Source organism: Dermacentor andersoni, chromosome 9, assembly GCF_023375885.2.
Source record: "Dermacentor andersoni chromosome 9, qqDerAnde1_hic_scaffold, whole genome shotgun sequence".
Taxonomy (NCBI): domain Eukaryota; kingdom Metazoa; phylum Arthropoda; class Arachnida; order Ixodida; family Ixodidae; genus Dermacentor; species Dermacentor andersoni.
The window spans coordinates 65315294-65335915 of NC_092822.1; the positions used below are offsets into that span (position 1 = coordinate 65315294).

Here is a 20622-nt window from a genome sequence, read left to right on the forward strand (position 1 = left end):
CTAGTGAACCCAACTTCATGGATGTATCTTTGGTCCTTACATCATTTTGTTTATACCGTGACACATTGCGGTGGCTAAGTGGCTTTGGGATTCTGCAGGTAGGTAGGCTTAAGGTCACAGGTTCGATTCGCAACTACGGCAGCCACACACCAATGAGGGCAAAGTGCAAAAACGCTCTTGTAAAACACTGGGTGAACATTAAGAACTCCAGGTGACCGAACTTAATCCAGATCTCCTTCCTGCGGTTTTCCTCATAGCCAGTTGTCCGGCTTCACGACATCAAATTTCGCAATTTTGTTTGTTTATATCAGACTGTCACGGACGCCATGTGCACCAGTAGTGTCAACTGATTACTTCAGCATATTTGCTGTCACTTGCCGCAATGTCCAGCTTTTGGATTTAACATCTCCACTGGCTTTTCTCACATCATGTAGGTGCCTGGTGGGCGCAGTAGTGGCAGTGACTTCCCTGCCGTTACGACGATAAAACGCAACACACTGCTGCATCCTGAAGGCCAGGCCAACCTGCAAAGCTCTGTCTGCGTGAATGGACGCTACCAGAACCCATGGCCGACGTGGCGGCCTCCCACCGTCACCAACATCTTCAAGTTTGGCCTGTCACGCGACAACAGCAATGTGCCTCCAAAGCAGGTGCCTTCTTCATCTCTTGCTCTACTTCACTGCATTTTACTACACTGCTACCAAGCCTTCATGTTAAAGGTCAACATTGCAACGAAATTTCATTTTTGCTAAATTGGTTATTTGTAAATGAGTATAATAGCACACACTATTGGATCTTGGCAGAGCTGGTCATTGCCGTAAACAACGTTTAAATACCGCCTAACCTGACTACATGTGCACCTGGTGGTTAGCTGATGCATGCATGACAAAAATTCCAAACCATGGCCTGCGAGATTTTCAGTGCACCAATCTCAGAGGTCATGCTAAGGAGCCACACTTGTTCTGCAACATTTCGGCGGTAGGTAATGGTGGCATTTCTTTCAGTAGTATCAGTATCAAAAACATCTATCTTGCAAGGTTCTCATCATGAATCCACTTTTATTTTAAATGTTTGCAGGAGGCCTCTCTATATTGACACTATCTGCACTATGTGGTCCGAAATTTCATTGCAGCTGGCTTTTAAATGCTTACATTCGTCAGGAAACCCCTTAAATGGAATATCGCTCATGTCATGCCAGCTAAAAATACCTGCCAGAGGCTGATCACATTGGATGTCAGACCTTGCAATGTCCAGTGCTGCTTGGCATTGCTTCGCGAGATGAAACTGTGTGTCACTATATGCGCTCTCACGTGCAGTGGTTGAACAAAAGTAAAGCATTTTAATGTGATTATCATAAACAGGAAAGAATCACAGAACTGGTTCTGATAAGTTCAGATATACAAATGCATACCCATACTATCGATACAAGTCGAAAAAATAATGCAAATAATTCATAATGTACTGAAATGCCTGCATTTACTGGTGCGTGCAATGCTGTCAGTGTTCGGGCTCTTTTTTTTTTTTTTTCAGTTTTAGAGCTATGTTATGTGGCTACATAGTGATGCCACACCACACTCTCAAATAATCACACCTAACAGCTGCCTTCTTTCACTTCTACCAATTGCCACATTGATTTATGCTTGTAGTGCTGGTCCTTACCTCATAAACATGCTAGTCGTAAGGGATTTGGGCCATGGAACGAAAACATCTGTAAGCGGGAACTTAAATAGAATTTCGATATAGTATACATAATACACGTTAGAAAGGCCGAATGACACTTTGATGCAGGACACTCTTGGCCGGAAGGAACAAAGCAATAAAAGCACTGCCTTACAGCTGGACTGCTACAGCACATGTCATGAAATACATAATGCCAGCACTATGAAACAACCTACGAAAAAATGCTGAACTTGTAAGCTGCGTCAGGCAACAGTACTTAAACCATTAAGGACTTAACACTAAAGGTTTCTCAATGACAAATTTCGTAGCCAGTGCCATGTGCCTTCGTTTAAAACTACAATAAAGCTATTGAGAACACCGTGACAACAGAGCTGCTAATTTATTATTATCATCATCATTGTCGTCGTCATCACATCATCATCATAATTCTTATTCATGTAAAGATATACAAACACCACAAACAGAAAGAAAAGTTGGCTGGCAATTGTCTCCTAAAAGAAGGACGCCATGCCCACCTGCTTGATGAGGATAAAAAAAGGGAAATAGAAGAAAGATAAAAGAAGTAAAAAAAGGGAGCACACTACAGAAACACATCATGCAGTCACACGCATAGTACGAGCATTACAGATGAGAGTCTAGTCCTGTGGTTGAGATGGATTCAAGCACCGCTTTGTGAGCCTCATATCGAGTTGAATCACGACCTTTTGGAAACGCAATATCATTAAGCACAGTTTAAGCATCGTGTCATCGTGTTGCTTTCCAAGCAAGGTTTTTATGAATATAAGTGCTCACCTAACATTCCTCTGCTGAAGGCAATGTTTAATTATTTATCTAAAGTCAAAATTGAAACAGCACTTGCCTTGCATTTTTTTTGCATTTTAAGTGATTTGTTTTTTACCAACTGTACATTCCACAGTACACTTGTCAAAGGTGGCCGAGCTCTGAGCAACTTCTCAGGTCAGAGAGAAATGCAAACTTCTTTAATGATATGCTGGATGTGTTAGCCTTGCTGATGCCTCACATGCTACTCCAGTCAGTAACGCCACTAAAGGTGAATGAAACTACATTTCGGATGTGTAACACAGTGGTGGCTATACTATAAAACCTAACACCTTAGGCATTAAACAGCAACAAGTTTGCGCATGTGCCATGTGCGAGATAATGTCACGGTCATTATTATTCAGAGGCCATCATGTACTGGTGGCTTGGTGGCTGGATAAGGCAACAGTTCATAACTGTCCTATTGCCTTGTTTTCCACGAACTATATCTGTGTTCCATCCCACCAAATTCCAAATATCAATTCTCTACACCTTCCTTTGTGCAAAGTTACCTGATCATCCTTTCTTACTTTCACTAATGGAGTGTCTTACACCAATAACACATAAGGGTACTTCATCTAGTTTTCATAACATCTGTCACAGGTGTGAAAATAACTTTTACTGTCGTGTTTTTTTGGTATAAAAGTAATCTGAAAACTCCATATGCCCTCCCCCCTCTCTCCTCACTCCTTTCACTCTGCCCCAGTGATTTTACCCTGGATCCGTGAGCTGTCACGCTATTTTCGTAGTCATCATCAATCAGTGTTGTGCCAGCATCTCTGTCGCTGTCATGCCGTCTTTGTTGTCATACCATCACTGTAGTCATCGTCAGCAGACCCGCTGTTTTGTATGGCCCTTCAGGCTTTTCCTTAGCCAGCCTTCTACAACTTTTTGTTTTTCCTCTCCTCATCACTACTTGCGATGCTTGTGATACTTGTGATACTTGAGCCAGCTGCTTCTGAGCCTAAAGAGCTTGTCACCGTCCTCGACAGGAGCTGGACTTGGTTCTGCCAGTGCTGAAGCCCCGCTTCCAGGATCCGCCCGTAGAGGGAGTGCGCATCACGTGGCTGGGCCACTCGACGGCGTTGCTGCAGATGAAGGGTGTCAACGTGCTGACGGACCCCATGCTGAGCGAGCGTGCCTCACCCAGTCAACTGCTGGGGCCCAAGCGTTTCCGCGAGGCACCCTGCACCGTTGCCGACCTGCCTCGAATCGACGCGGTGGTCATCTCCCACAACCACTACGACCACCTCGACCTCAACACCGTGCACCAGCTCAATGCCAGGTTAGCAGCGTCAGCCACCGAGAGAGATTAACCCTGCCATGCCAAAACACGGTTCCACATTAAAAAAGAAGAAAAAATTGGAACAGATTGTTCCCCTTTATTTCTGGCCATGGAGAGTACATTTGTACAAAAAAAGCTATGAAATGTTATTTGAATTAAGATGTAATTAGTCTAGGAATTATTTAGTAATTAGTTTTCCAAACTATCCACAACTGAAACTTTACTCCAGATGTCAAAGACACTACTGTAGGCTATGCATTAAGTTTCTTGCACGTAAATCTCAATTTTGGGACATCAAACTTTGCTTTGCATAAATGATTTGCTGGGCATTGCAGGGTTAACAAAAAGGAGAGCTGCATTTCCGCATGCCCATGCCAATATCAGATGCAACAAAAACACTTTGCTTTTTATGTAACTGTGCAGTTAATTACGTTTGGCTTAATGGTTCTCTGTAAGCCCAAAAAATGTAAAAAAATGAACTTTTCAGGTGATTAGTGTGATGGCGAAGAGGGGCAAGCAAAAATCTATTATCACAATAGTGGTCAGAGTGAACATGCAGAACAGCATAAGAGAATATGTTCTCAAGTTTATTGGAAAGTGATAGAGAAAATAAAAGATGACTATTCAAAAATAGTTATTTAGTGGAGAACGAAAAGGTAAATACTAGAAGTATCATGAACTTTGCATTGAAATGCCGTATTTACTCGAATATAGGTAGACACCTATTATTGAACTCGCCAAGAAATAAAAACTTAACATTCGAATGTAGGTAGACCCATATCTCTTCAGAAAAACAATATACTTTAAACATGAGACCACTATTATGCACCGTAAGTTTGGCTACTAGACCTCACTAGCCGATGCCACAAGCAGCGTCCTCGACAGCCTAAATGATGTCATACTCGGTGCCATCTAGTGCACTGGACATGCAGCATTTCTTGACGTGAATTTGGATAATCACTTGACTGGCTTTACAGCAGGCATGACAGAGTAACTCTGTTGAGTTGGTACTTTGCTAGCTTTGCTCCCGAATATAGGTTGAGATCGTTTTGTCACGAATATAGGTTGATAGGTCATCTTGGGTCACATTTTCAGGAAAAGAAGGTCAACCTATATTCAAATAATACGGTAGCTGTTCAGTGACAGTCATTTTGTCAATGTCCACTGGCTATTACTACATACATATCTAAATGACAGCAGTTGAAGCTATATCCACAGAACTTTTTTTAAAAAGACACACTGGTTGTACTATGCTGACTGTCTGTTCCTGTGTATTGTGTGAAAAAGAGGAGGAAAGCGTACTTGTATGTTTATGCAATGACTGAAATAATGGACATCTCTTGGTTATAAACAGATTGACTGTATGTTAATTTCCTGTAGCCTTTACGAAAAGCCACTGCACGTGACATTTACAATGTCATGGCATGTTGAGCAGTTCCCCTCGTATCGCGATGCGTCACGTTTGCATTGCATTCTTTCATTTCAAACTCGCCAAGCCACCCTCATTTGGTCTCGTTACATCCACGCTAACACGATAACGATGCAGGTTTGAGGAGACATTGCGGTGGTTTGTGCCACTAGGCCTGACGCCCTGGATGGAGCAGCTGGGCTGCGAGAACGTGGTGGAGCTCGACTGGTGGCACGAGGGGCACCTGGCCACTGAGGACAACGACCTCTCTTTTGTCTTTGTGCCAGCACAGCACTGGTGTAAACGCACCATCAGCGACGACAACAAGGTCAGGGACCCCACTAGGAACGTTTCACATACTTATCTTGTCCTGTTGGTATAAAGCAGCGGCGCTTTGCTTGTGAAACGCATTTCTTACCGCATCTTCAAAAGCAGCTACCACATGCGATGTACATTGACAATGATTTTCACTATGTCTCTTATCGTTCACAGAATGTGTCACATGCCAGAGGTGACCAAAGAGCAGCTAATGAAATATTTACCAACAAGGAAAGACACTGCAGGCTAAAGTACATAAAGACTTAATCTTGAAACTTTTGGAAACATGTTGCATGAAAACAGCCAAAATGCATTGACTCCAATGAACGCTGTGGTTTTAAGCTGAATCTATGTCTGCTGCAGGAAGACAGCATTGTCCAATTACCCGTCTTGTGTCAGCTGACTCCAACCCATGCCCACAAATTTCTTCATTTCGTCGCACCACAGTCCCCCAATTGCCTGCCATTCTTGATTGCATTTCACTTTCTTCAGCACTCATTTTATTACTCTAATAGACCACTGGTTATCTGCCCTACACATTACATAACCTGCCCAACTTCATTTATTCCTTTTAATCTCAACTAAGCATTTTCTATACCCCCCCCCCTTTCTTTTTTCATTGCTCCCTAATCTACGCTACTGTTTTCCTGTCTACATCAAGATTCACAATGTGGCAACAAAGTGATTAATTCTTCATCAACATCCTTCAAAAGCTTCATCATGTGGATGCAGAAGCTTGTAGTACAGTAAAGCCTCATTGATACGTTCCTGTTACATTTTCCCGGCTCTTATTCTCAGAAACGTCAGTCATGTTTGTGTATCCTCCCCACAAATATGTCATTGGATGTTAAGTTTTCCCGAATCATGCATTCTTTTTCCATGGCCCCCTGAGAAACGTACCAATGGGGTTTTGCTGTAATTTGAACCTCATTGTAACAAAGTTGCATCCAACATGAAAGTACCTTCATTATTTTCTATATTCATTTATAAGCATATATTTGTTACATGCTCACATCCGTGAGAAATATTTTGGGTTTACTTTGTTAAATGCATTATATTTGTTAAATCCATGCTGGTTATATTGACGTTTGACTAGCACTGTGCAAACTACAACTGTATTGCTATTGCTTGCCTCCGGCTGCAGGTTCTGTGGGGTGGCTGGTGTGTGATCAGCCCTGAGTACCGATTCTACTTTGCGGGCGACACAGGCTACTGCGACGTGTTCAAGCAGATTGGGCAGACATATGGACCGTTTGACCTGGCCGCCATTCCTATTGGTGCCTACGAGCCCAGGTGAGAGCATTAGATATAAGCACTACAAGTTGTCCCAAGTTAATGTCCACACTACTTAAAGGGACTGACAACCAATTTTCATGATACCTATATATATATATATATGCAATGGAAACCTTACCAGTCAGAGTGAATAGTCATGAAGCGGTAACATGGAAAACGCCACAGAACATTTTTTATCAGAATTTTTCGATCTGCAGTGAGGATGTAGTCATTTACTGGAAGCATGCTGAAAATGGTGATAGGTGAGCGCGATAGCGATTATATGCTGGCATTAGTGGAAAGCAGACGACAAGTACAGCCGTAACTGTGAGAAAGTACTATTTTCTTCATTAAGACGGTGGTGTTCCTGCGATTTATGTTTTACAGAGCGTTAAAGTATTTCTGCAATAATATATATGTGTTTTCATGGTTTCCTGTCTAACTGCTTTGGTATTTAACTAGTCAAAATGAGACCAATTGGATCGAAAACGAAACAACACTTTTACACATAACACACAGTTCAGTGTGTTGCCAAAGCCATGCGTGCACTTTTGATTTCCGAAGCATAGAATAAAGCGCAAGTGTCTATTATTATAGCAACTGCAATTTTAAGCAATAATTATGTTGTACTTAATAACAGTCTATTTACGTACAGTAATCTCAGACTACACTCAAAGTACCAATTTCACTGCTGGGCCTTGCCATTTACTGGTTTTTCAGACTTTCTTTGCCAGCTTAAAATTACAATTCCTATTTAAATTATGAACAGCATGCTGGATTATATCACTATAAATCATGGTCATTTCATTTCCATCAATGTCTCACAACATATTCTGGCCAGTTGTCAGTCCCTTTAAAGAAGTAGTGAATGGAGTGCGTGTGCCGCTACTACTAGCTGTGTGTCCTCGCTGTCAGGTTTTCTTAAATCGTACATCACTAAGAATAATTAAGCACTTAACCAACTCCTTAATTATTTCGTTGTCAAGTCATCAAATGTGAAGTCATAGGATGTGCTGAGGGCACATCCATACAGCACATCCAGATGACGCATTTCTGACAAGCTAACTTTTGCTTAGATTTTTTTATGGCAGAAATGTAGTAAGCCCTTGAGACAACAACAAGAAAAAAGAAAGAAAAACATAACCTAAGCTGAGATAGTGTAGCAGTTCTATTCCGATTCTTTTCCTTTTCACACTTCACCAGTGGTCAAATCAGCGCTCAACCTACATTACCACCAGTATCATCCACTCCTGAATAGAGCATGACAAGACAGGAATAGAATGAAGCAAGAGGAATCTTTACAATATATTGGCTCTAATTACATTTCAGCATGCCACAACAAGATCACTTTCCTGAGCCAAAGAAGGAACTAAAGAAGAGCTCGCTTGTTACAAAAACCTTATTTGAGTGGTGTCATCGACTCCTGCAACTTTTTAATTGATACATTGCTCGTCAAAGTAAATAATTAAAGTGTTCAGTGATTCACTTTAAGTAATTATTTTAGCGCCATAAAAAGGCACTGGCAATGGGAATAATGGGCACAGGCTTGTAGATTATTGCAGAAGCCACTTGGTTTATGTGAATTCTACATTCTGTTCCTAGAAGTTACTAAAGCAAATTATTACCCCGGCATAGAACAGTGCGTGCTGTAGAGAACTTTCACACTAAGCTTGCAGTAGAGCGAGGAAACTGGCATACGTAGGTGAGCAGCTGCAGAAACTCAGCAGGGCGCAGTGCCTGTGTTGCAAAACTACAAAATTGGAGGGCTGTGACATTCTTAACATTTCCCTGGGGGTGTCAATATTGTTTAAATGTTTACTGTTTAAATTAATTGTTGAAGTTGTTCAAATAAATTTCCCATTACTCGGCAGCAGTGAATGAGTTTCAGTGGGGCCAATAAGAAGAAAAGGAAACTGTTAAGAAAGTGGGAAAGCAAGTTGCCACTGGCATGTGAGAGAAAAAGACATCGCAGCTTGTAACCTATTCACCGTAACGTACATGTTGCAGGTGGTTCATGAAGTACCAGCATGTGAACCCTGAGGAAGCCGTGCTCATACACAAGGACGTCCGCAGCCGTGCCTCGCTGGCGGTACACTGGGGGACCTTCACTCTCGCCAATGAGGTAAGATGCTCTTCGCAGCAGAGGACATATACGAGCAATTATTAAACATTATGTGCCCACACACAGTAGAAGCCGAGTTTTAGACGAGCTCTTGCACAGTCTCAAAGAGCATCCGCAAGCACAGTTCATCAAGTGAAAAATAAATGCAAATTCTGCACTACTCCCTAGCCATGTGAACCCTGTGCCTCTTGATTCCAAGACCAGCGCTCAACTGACTAGCCCACATTATCAATACTTAGATGTGCATGTTTGGGGAGTGAAAGAGGGAGGCTGCTGCTCATTGCAATGTACATGAGTAGAATACACACATCACAGTGTATTCTGAGTTCAAGCAGTTTTTCTTTCTTTTTCTTTCACATTAAGTTTAACATGAAGCAATTTGCCACCATGTATATGAAGAAACAGGGGTTTGCTTCACACTAATTAATCTGAAAGCGTGCCTCAACTTGCCTAGCTTACAAGTACTATACAACTAGGTTTGCCAAGAAGCGGAGGAACACCTGGGGTAACGATGAATGCATCAGTGCATTGAAGTTAACCCAAAGGAAGTGAACATAATAGACATAATAAAAACTAAGGAAGCAATGACGACAGCATGGGCCTGTCTGTATCTTCTAACTCGCCACACGGCCATCACCTGTGCTGGTTGAAACTACCACCTCTTCACCCACAGCACGGGAGGCAGAGAGGAAACAGTGAACTGCTTGAAGGATCGTTCAACTTTGTGGCCGTCCACTCTGTGGGCAGTGGGTAAAAGAAGCAGCATCAGCTACCTCTATGCAGTCACTGCATCGCAAGCCCAGAGGCACTGGAAAGCAATAGGATGGATTGATGTGCTTCACTGTGCTTAATGGGAACGCAGTCTTTGGCATTCCAATGCGGGGAGAAAAGCGATACTGATAGCCCGAACCTAATGTTGATTGCAAGAAGTGGACAATCTGATACCAAGAATGTTATGGCAAGTTGACATCATGAACTGATGGTCAAAATTTATAGAAAGACAGGGAACACAATACTGCAAGCATTGATCATGTAATGCAGAGAATTAATGCTTGCCTGTACTCCTGGATTCAGCATTAACCTTCACATTTATCGTATTTGGTAATGTCGCAAGCCATGTTCCAAAACGAATCTATCCCAACTGTAGCAAAAATAGACAGCAGTGGCAAGAAAGATTAATTTTTCATTCTCGACATTGAGATTGCAATGCTTGCGCTATGACTGGGCATAAGAATAGTAGCAGTGCCGCCTTCACTATCAGAGGCATCACAGATCGTCCAAAATTTTTTCTTGCCAAACACCAAAAAGTTTCACACATTTTCTTTCACTTTCAAGAGGTTTTCCACATAGCATACTTATAGAAAAAGTAATAATTATATAATCTGTGTCTTCGATTCAATGAAAACGTTGAATAACAAATCATGTTTTCAAATGACAGTTTACCTCACACTACATAGTAAGTGTCTTCAGTTATACTCTCTGAACAGATGACAGCAGAACAAATTTAAACTGTAACAGTACTGTAATGTACACTGTAAGCAGAGCAAATGTAAAGGTAATGAATGAGCCATTGACAGAAATGTGAGTCACAAATCTAACTCTTTATTGGGAGAACTAGTGCCTAAACACGCAAGTGACACATGGAGCACAACAATAGTGGCATATATGTAGTGTGCTTTATGCTGAGCAATAGCTGTGTAACAGTAGTTAGCCAGTGAAAAACAACCAACGGAAAAAGATAAACATTGTACGTGTGTCATATGTACAAGGGTTCAAATTCAGCGGTGGGTAGTGGGATGAGCACACACAATTCATTCACAGCCATTAAAGATGGAAAAACTGCAACATGGATGGGTAGGACTCATCCTCGGCAATTTTGGAACAAATTGGTAAAATGATTACAGCTCAGGCTTGGAGGTTAAAAGGTTAAAGAAGTACTTCATGCCATAACATTCTACTGTGTGCCGCACCAAAGAAACTAATAGAAGATAAAGCTTCATGAATTTCCTCCATAAGTGCAATTTATAAAGAAGCAAGTATATCAAAAGGGCACACTTGACTTTTGCCATTTGATGAGATAAACACTGAGTAAATAGGGAAAGTCTTAGTAGCCTAGAGCAAAAATTTCAAAAATGGGACACATCTTCCTAAGTCTAGCTTCCTGTGACCCCTCTCTGCTATTTGTCTTGCAATTTGATGGTACTGTTAATGAAATAGAAATGGCACTTATATGTGAATTGCAGAAAGTGTGCAGAAGACATAGAAACATGTACGTCAAGCCCGCTACGAAACCTGCAGTGTGGTGAGGTTGTGGAAACACCATTCCTATACAGACTCTAGAAGAGAATTACAAATTCAATGTAATTTTCACCTTCGTCTGCATTTTTCTTTTCCCGCAGTACTACCTCGACCCCCCGGTGAAACTGCGGGAAAGTCTCGATCGACACGGAATATCGCCCCGTGAATTCTTCACCCTCAAACACGGAGAGTCACGGCTGTTGCACGCAGCGCCCCCTAACCGAACATCTCGTGTGCTGCCCTGACGACCGTGATAAGGTGTGCCGGAGTAACAATTGCTGTACCTTAAATTTTGGCGATGGCTCGATCACGAGCGCCGCACTGCAAGCCCAATGACAACTTGGAAAAGATCCATCGCCACAAAAAGACGGCTTGCCTCGTCCGACTGCACAGTTGATGGCGACACAGTCAGCCCCGGAAGCAGATGATTGTTATCAGCTGTGTGAGCAGCCTCAATCAACACCTCCTCTCTTTTTTTTCTCGTGCAAGCAATGACCAGGCTGAAGGTTTGGTGGCACTGTCTGCTGAAGACATCTCCAGCAGCCCTGCAGTCAGCTGCTGTGTTTTTATTTGTGCGTGTGTGAGTGTATGCAGGTGCAAGCATCTTTTGCACTGTAACTTTGAAGTCCTTTTTTGAAAGAAATGGTTCAAGTCCGTATGATATGCATATGGCTCTGCCGTGTCCAGTTTAGAAAAAAATGGGTGCCATTGGAACAATGTGATTAACCTGTGCCTTATGGGATAGCAGGCATTTGCAGCTGCATTCAGGCAAGATTTTTTTTATTATTGTTAAGAAATGGGTTGTTGTTGTTATTGCTGTGGCCTGTGTTTGTTAACTTTGGGTGTTACTGGCAAAAAAAAAATGTGGCGGGAGGAATCTTTTCGGTGCAGCAACCTACCTGCAGTTTTATTTATAATTCTGTCACTTTAAAAAGTTATTTTGCAATTATGTTGTAATGTTGTATTTTTTGTATAGATTTAGAACTAAATTATTTAACATGTCGTGCTGCAATCTAAGACCAGTCCCTCACTTGGAAATATTTTGCAGATTAGCCTGTTCCCTAGCAATGCAAGTTTGGAATTACCCGTCTCACAGTTCTTGAGTTCCCTATGCGTGCCTACAAACACGAAAGTGTTCCCACATTGACGAAATGTGTCTAACCAACATGCCTCATTGTAACTTTGTTAAAATAACAGAAGCTAATGAGAGCTTAACAGAAGCTAGTCAGTAATGATCAGCCTTTGCTATCATGCTTACAAATAATTCTTGGACAATCTCCAAATCAAAAGTAACTTAGCCATCCATATAAGCTTCCCTATGCCATTGATTGCTGCCTGTCACCCCGCAGCCTGTGTAAAAATTTTGTCTGGCTGGCATATATGTTAGTGGAGAGTATCTCCACAGTTTTATTGTGATAGCAATCATCAAGAACTCAGTAACCAGTGAGCCACTCTTCCCCGGTGAGGCGACCAGAAGAACAGTAACGGTAAAAAGATGGCAATATAATTCAGCGTTCTTTTCAGGAGCCACGTGTTTTTCACTTCAAATAACAATTAATTTCTTTAGTGGTCATTTTTCCTCTGCAAGAAGATGTCTGCTAGTATCCCTAGACCTTCCAGATGTTATTGTTATGCCAAAAAGGTTGTTTGCTCAAAAAAAAAGAAAGCAAAGAGCAAGGTAATTTGAAAAGTCCAGTTAACAGTATAGTAAGCATTCATTCAACTCTCCATTAATTTATTTGTTTGGTCTGTGAGCGTTACATGGAGTTCACCATTTCTTGTTATGATGATGTGTGCATGTAATTTTTCCATGGACAATACCGTAATAGCCCATGTTTCATGCAAGTGTATTTACATGTTGTTAAGACACTCAAGAGTAACACTTTTTTGGCACTGCCAACTGCTATGAGTCACCGTTGTACATTCATGTCAGTCAGGCTGCAAAAAGATGTTGGCCAGATGCGGGGGTACGTAAGCTAAGGACATATCTGGCGCAGAGCTCTCTGTGTTGGTCTGCATTCAACTGCTGCAGCTGACAACATTACAAAGTGGCCATCGGCATGTGTGCACATGAAATTTTGCATGCATTTTGTTCTTGCATGTTTTGACATTTGTTGTCGCATGGTATCCCAAAAAGTGCACAGACATACGGGATGTTACATTAAGTTGTTACAAAATATTGCAGTGCATGGTGACTCATTAGAAGGCAGGAAGTTTCGCCGAATATGTTAACAGTTGTTCTAATGTAGTGTCAGCTCTGGGAAATATTTAAAACTGCAAAGCGAAACGAATTCGGTAGTACACATGTGTATAGCACGTGTTCATGCTACGGAATGCATAACTTGTATGCTGTCCCTCTTGAGAAATCTCATCTGTGTAAACTCATTTTGCAACGCCGGAATGAACTTGAAACCATGACAGAGAAGATGCCTTGTCGGCATTTTGAGGCTTCAAAGTGTTTCATCGTGTGTGTAATGTTCAGTCATGTTCAACTATGTGTGCGATGCTATGCCGCGCCGCATCGAGGTTCCTTTGTACATTTGTGCCCAGTTCCTTGTGGCAGGAACTGCAGCATGACAGGTTTGGGGCAACGTGCTTTACGAGTGTGAATGATGAGGACTCACAAAGGTTATTAATAGCAAGCTTTATGTCGGGCCCGATTCCTGCTTCACTGTGCACTACATGGTGGATGCGAAAGTTCTCACACAAGGCAAGTGCATCAGCAATTTGGATAACATGATTTTTTTTTTCTTTTTCAGAAACAAAAGGTTCAATTCCACTTGATTCTTGAAGGCAGAACTCTGGTTATGGCTTGCGAACTTTCTTTACTAAAATTTGCTGAAGTATGCAAAACATACCAGTTTCGGATGTCAAGCCTGCAACTTAACAGAGATAATGTTACACAAGGTACATCTGGCAGAAATCAAGATGAAAGAGTACAAAATTTGTGCCTGAATTTAAGTTAAATGCAAAACAACCATGAGCCATCACACCTGAACTGTTTCCTTTAAATGCAAAAAAAAAAAAAAGAAAAAAAGAAATGTACCCAATCAAATTCACTTGGCAATCACCTAGTGAGAGAATTTCTGCTTTCCCCATGTATAGCGAAACACCATTTGATTGAACATCACTTGAACAAGTTTCTCGTTTCTTCACTATCCCATTACTAAGGGCAAGCCATTGTATTTACACTTCAGTTTAATGAACATTCACTTGAGCGAGCAGTTTGTGAACACCCATTGAAGTGTGTTCAAGTGAAGTATTGCTGCATTTGAAAAGGAACCTGTTGTGCCCAATAGGAATGTTTTTCTTCTTTGCTTTTATGCTGTCTCGTCAAGCACATGGCCAATGTGCGCTGCTCTGGTGGCATTATGCTCCCTTCTTCAAAGTACTTGATAAGCATTTATACATGCTGGTGCTAATCAAAGCGTATTTATAGAGCACCCATCTTGATTAAAGCCTGTCCTAAGCACGAATTGAAAGAGCAGAGGACAAGCTAAGTGATACAAGTGCATGTCAACGTCAATTAGCCTTACTAGACATTCTTCTGAACGCCATGTATGTATTTTCTTTTCATGTTTGAAATGTTAATGTGCAAAGCATATGACACTTCGCAGTTTAAAAACCAAAAAGAAAGGAAGAAAAGCTTTTTGCGAGAGAGCACATACATTTGTAATATTTATTGTCATAGCAAATTATTACAGTGTATAATAAGTTGTCTGTTTGAGGTGTTTATTTGCAAAGCTGATAACATTTTGCAGCGGGAAAAACCAAAAAGAAAGTAGGAAGAACTCTTCCTGCGAGCACAGCGCATGCATTTATAATTTTTGTTGCCATAATAAGTTCTCACAGTGTACATCAAATTCAATGTCAGGGTGCTATCCCACATTTCTCGAGTAGTTCTGGTCCGATTTTCCTCTTTCATTCCGCCAGCTTTAGCTTTCTTTTTCTTTTCTTCTTCACGCACAACAGGGTAACAGAACTTTTGTCAAGCTTTGTTTTGCTTGTTTGTTCACTCGGGCTCCAAGAACAGCACTGCAATATATTTTGTTTTTGTCATTATCTACAGCTTTTACTGTGCTGTTTCAAGAACACGAAAGTGCCCAGAACTTCCCACCAAGAAAGAACACTTGAGCAATGGTTGAAGCAAAATATGTGCCTTGCCATTGTTTCTTGCATTTCTCTCCTGGCATCATGAGGAATTAGCACTTGGTCCTATGTCTTATAGCAGTCGAGCAGTTGGAGCAAGCAACAGGAGGTACATGGGCGACTCGTCAGGCACATTACCTGTGACACAATTTGTACAACAGCTAAAATAATCAACCAATTGACAAGTGGTGTTCTTACCAAAGCTAACTGAATTGCAGAGGGCTCTCACAGAGGGTGCGAAATAAAAACAGTGAGGTAGCAAATAGATCACCCTTAATGACAGTAAAAGTTTGACAAGGCCAATTAGCAATATGCCCATTGCATTGCTACTTTCAAATTCCTAAAGCAGTTTTTCTAGAAACCTGGCTCCAGCAATATATTGTGTGAAGCTGGTTCATTTACGGTCATTTCATGTGAAAACGAATGCAAAATCAGCCTGGCAATGTTCATAGGCATTAGCTAGCTTAATAAAGTGCCAAATGTGTGCAACTCTGAATGTGTGACATTATGTGGTGGTATCCTTGCTACTGTGTTTCGACAGCAAAAGAAATCAAAAATTTTCAATTCGGAAAAATTTGACACCGAACACATAGTGTCACCAAACAAATAGTGAGGAAGTTTTAGAGGAGTAATCTAGTGTGGTCAGAGAGTTCCAGAGGGCCTACCTATTGCAATTATGGTGCTATGCAGGAATAATTTGTTAGTTGAGGCTGACTTACCATTCGCCTGTGGCATTCTTCAAATTAAGGAATGAATGACACTCTTATGAATTGTACACCGCTTAGGGTTTATTTTTGTTGCACAACAATAATCACCATGTTTCAGTATCTTTTGTTTCTTTACAGAGTGCATCAAATGCTTTCCTGTCAAATGCTGATAAACACTTGGATGTGTATTATGTCTTCGACATGCGAGAATTGGGCACAGAGCATTAAACAGGATGTGTACATTATTAACCCATCCATGAATGTGTGTGCGCAATTCTGCACGCCAATTAAGATAGTGCATAAAAAGCATAAGCATGCACTGATTAAAATAATTCTGTTTAAATGTGTCGCAACACTTCTGAGTGGATATGCATAAAGTTTTTTTAGTAGAACAAGTTGCAGGGTAGATGACTAGGTGTTTGCTCCCATTGTGAGCATGCCCACATGTAGCACTTCTTTCATTGTTCTTCATTCAGTTTACCATCAGGCTTATTCTTCAAGTGACTTTTCAAATGCGCTGGACATCTGCACATGAAACAGTTGATGTTCTCATGTCTGACATTCCCTTAGAAAGTCCTTGAATGGAGTCAACATACTGTAAACTGGACAAAACTCACTGAACAACTTAAAATTGTCAATATATTCGGCAGTTGCTTACTTTCCATGACAGGTGCCAGAAATGCTATGAAATTAAATTTTCAATTAAAAGAGTTAATTGGCAGCTAAAGGAGTTAACTATGATTATTGCGAGAACAAATGACACCTTAACATGTGCATACAATTTTTCGGAGAAGGAAATGACGGTTATTAGTCCCAAAGGAACTAAGGCCTCTTTGGTGGGCTCGGGCATCCTGACCCACCAGATTCTTGATATTCTGTACCAGAAACATTCCTTTCGCGAGATTTTTGCTGACTCGGAACTGGACACACCCAAGTGGCCACCAGCATTCCTGGTGTACTGTGCAAAGATAAGCTTGTCACAGCACCAGAAATGCTGTCAACCGCACACGTCAACATGTCCGGTGCCAAGTCATGCGAAAGGAATAGTATCAGAAACTGATTGCCCAAACATAGTACCCCAGTACAGCAGCATGACACAGACAAGGCAAAAAGCATAGGGTACTTTCTCCTTTACTCTGAAAATGAAAAAAAGTACATAATGACCCAGATTAACCAGGTCACTAGGTACTTGTTTACGTGACTGACCAGTTGAACTGGATTATTATCACAGTCCCAACTTTCTAACTGGTTAAATATGAATGGGAATAGGCAAAGGACATACATTCTAACCTGAAGACAAAAATTTTCTTTTGTAAAAATGCATAACGAGGCCTGTCATATGATGAAAGCAGCTCAACATGCAATATTTCTTTATCCGCATCTCTGAATGCTACCTTTATGTTCTCTACTCACTGTATATAATGTGGTTGTGCTATTTACGCTCCACATTTAAGCATGGATTACATAATGTCACTAATTTCCTGCTGTATTTGGCGGTGACCACGTGTGTTATACGGCTTATGTGCCCAGCTGTCTCTCCTACTAATTTATTTTGTTGCCCTGACTGCATGCTGATAATTCATCCTTGTTCTGTATTATCTTGGATGGTGGAGAAGTGGAAATCGTCATCAAGAACAAGCTGTTCAAATTTGCTCCGTCATACAGAATCTCGGGCCCTTTTCTCAGTGCCTGGTTACATAAAAAACTGCACTGTGCTCTTGAAACACAGGTTTCTTGATCCCTATGGTGACTCGCCAAAATCTGCAAAAACAGCATCCGAGCGCACTGTTGTATTAAGTAATAAAGAGTTTAGTCTTGTTACATGCACTGTGCCGTGTTTCCCTTTTCTTCTGCTGTAAAACACTGTTATGCAAAAATTTTGAAAAATGGTGGAAGCTAAAATAAAGCAACAGAATGATACGTAATGAGAACATGATGAATACAAATTGAACTCCGAGAAGTTGAAGCATCTCTTTATATTGGATTTGGAGATATCTTGGTACCAATGAGTTCATAGATCTGTGTGGTAGTGCTGGTTGACAACGTATTCAAGCTATAATAAACTTAGCTGTCTGATTCTGTGTATCAATTTTAAAAGCTAAAACTCAAAGCAAGCTTTTTTCACTTGTACAGCATTTGGCTTAATGTCATGCAAGATGGGCATCACCAGGCTGTTATGGAACTTATGGTACATGCATACTTGGCCTTTACATTGCATTTCAGTTCCATGGCAGCCTTAGGATGCAAATCAAGGTTAATTCACTAGTATTCACAACACAAACACACAAAGCTGTCAGTTTCTGGGGAAACTGAACAATATTATTCCAAGCAACAAGAACCAGTGTCCACCCACTATAAATTATAACATTTTTTAGGCTTAGCCTTGTAAGACAATAAGCTACCACCATTTTAGTTGTATCGCCTGCTTTTGACACTGCCAGCTGGTGCATTCTCACCAACACTTGTACTTTTGTACTGTGTGTCCATGAAAGAGAGGCGCCCTGAAATAGTGAAAACATTTCTTGAATAAAAATGCACTTTAAAATAAGTAGAATTTCTTAGACTATATTATGTGTAATCACTTTATCATTTTCTAGGCTCCACACATACTATCCTCAACAATTTCCTCTTTGTACTGGATTGTTGCAGATGCATTTTGCTGCATGGACTGGGTTTCTTTCATAAACCGTTATCAGTTTATTGGATTCACATTTGCAAAACGTTGTGAAATTCCTCATATGGTTCTGGATATATAATGATATATAATGAACCTGTGTGTAATAATTATGCTCTAGGTCGAACACAACTATTTTACGCATATTTATGCAAAATAAATTCCTTAATGAACTTGACATTGGATATTGAACTTTGAGTGCCTTCACAGCTGTTTCGACCATGCTGGCATCCATACTCAAGGTGCCGATGCAGACAACCACACAAACTGGCTGATTTAACTGCTCGTGCCAAGGTTACCACGTTCCACGCTCACCTGCTCTAAAAAAAATTGCCTAGCAGTTTCGCCATACATACTGAAAACCCTAGGCATTAAAAGGGTGCATAAAAAGCGGGCTGCATGACAAGGTGAAAATGACTGGCCAGCTGAACATCGACATTGCACCAGTTGGTTTCTGCTGGTGTGGTAGCAAATGAGAATGAGGCGATATTAATAGTCCAGCCAGGCCAGTGAATTCCTTTGGAATATCAGTGACTCTATGGAAATATTCAAGCTGGCTTAATTATGCTTAAGAACTGAACAGTTTGTCAAATAGTGTATCAAAGTTGGTGCCAGAATAAAAAACAGCTTCAATACGGACACCGCCTTTGGGGCATCGAGTCTACAACACTGGGATGTGCTTGGCGCATTATAGCCTGCACGGCTGTTGCGCCATAAAAATCCCAAATCATCATCAACAACACTGAGAAGGGACAATAATAAACCAGTTTAACAGATCAATTATAAGTGCCCGAAGAAACCGAGATGCAAAAAAAAAAAAAAACTAAACAATGTAGAACACAAATCATCCACCAAAGGAAAGCACTGTAGAGGTGATGTCAGGAGAGCTGGAACCAGTGTTAGTGTACATGAGCTCACAAAGAGAGAGATTAAAATACCTATTTGATGGCTTGGGGCCTAGTTGGGTAAGTGGTTAAGGGGAAGGGAGCAACCTAAGAGGAAGCTTTAGCTCGGGCCCAACTATGACGGGCCTATTAAAATACAAGTAAAACACAAAAACATTTTTCCGAGATAATTCCTGGACCGATTTTAATGAAATTTGTTGCATTTGAGAGAGAGAGAGTTAAATTCTAGTGACTGTTGGAAGCGGAATTTCGATTTATGGCCTGAATTTTGTTGAAATAATTTTCAAAAATTCGGAAGTTAAAAAAATAGAAGCACGAAATGTACAAATTAATAGCTCTCAGTCAAGAACAGATATCGTGGTTTCGTAAACGGCATACATTAGATCATTCAAAGCGGACAAATTCGATATGTCAGTTTATATCTTATGTGAATTTGTTACATGGTGTGCAAGGGTTCTGCAAAAGCTGTATTTCCATATTACTGAATTTTTTAGATTCACGTATAACATATCAAACTTGTCCGCTTTAGATGTACTATCATATGCAATTCACAGAATTGTGATATAATTTTTCCTTGCTTAGTTACAGAGTTGTAAATTTGATAGTTTCGTTTTCTGAAAATTTGTGATTTTTGCAAATTTTTAGTAAAAGATTGATTACCTAAATCAAAAATTTGAAACAGTCACTAGATTTTAAGTGTTTCTTTTAAATGCAACAAACTTGTTGACATTCCCGATGCGGTGTCCCATGTAGTTGCCTACGGTGATTTTGGGACTGTGGCCTACGATGTCGCCCTAACTGCACGAGCCTGTCAGACATGGACATCGCGATTGACGTGTCTAGAGCATCGCCCAGTAAGCAAGGTTCTTAAGATAATAACACACTTCGTCTGACGGCTTTGGGCGCAATTTCACCTGCGCATGTGTTGCACTGCAGCGCATTGATGGAGGTGGAGCTGAACGCGTCTACAAAAACAAGCACG

The 20622-nt window shown here is 40.9% G+C and overlaps 1 protein-coding gene across 4 annotated transcripts in view; it reads left to right on the forward strand.

The window, feature by feature from the left end:
* Positions 1-17882, forward strand: part of LOC126528164 (N-acyl-phosphatidylethanolamine-hydrolyzing phospholipase D-like) — a 31480-nt gene extending 13598 nt beyond the window's left edge. For all 4 annotated transcript variants that reach the window (XM_050176032.3, XM_050176035.2, XM_050176036.3 and 1 more), the window contains exons 3-8: positions 435-650; positions 3492-3784; positions 5331-5520; positions 6655-6803; positions 8793-8907; positions 11307-17882. In XM_050176032.3, coding sequence (XP_050031989.1) covers positions 435-650; positions 3492-3784; positions 5331-5520; positions 6655-6803; positions 8793-8907; positions 11307-11450 — 1107 coding nt within the window. In that variant the 3' untranslated portion in view covers positions 11451-17882. The remainder of the gene's footprint in view (positions 1-434; positions 651-3491; positions 3785-5330; positions 5521-6654; positions 6804-8792; positions 8908-11306) is intronic.
* Positions 17883-20622: the final 2740 nt, after the last annotated feature.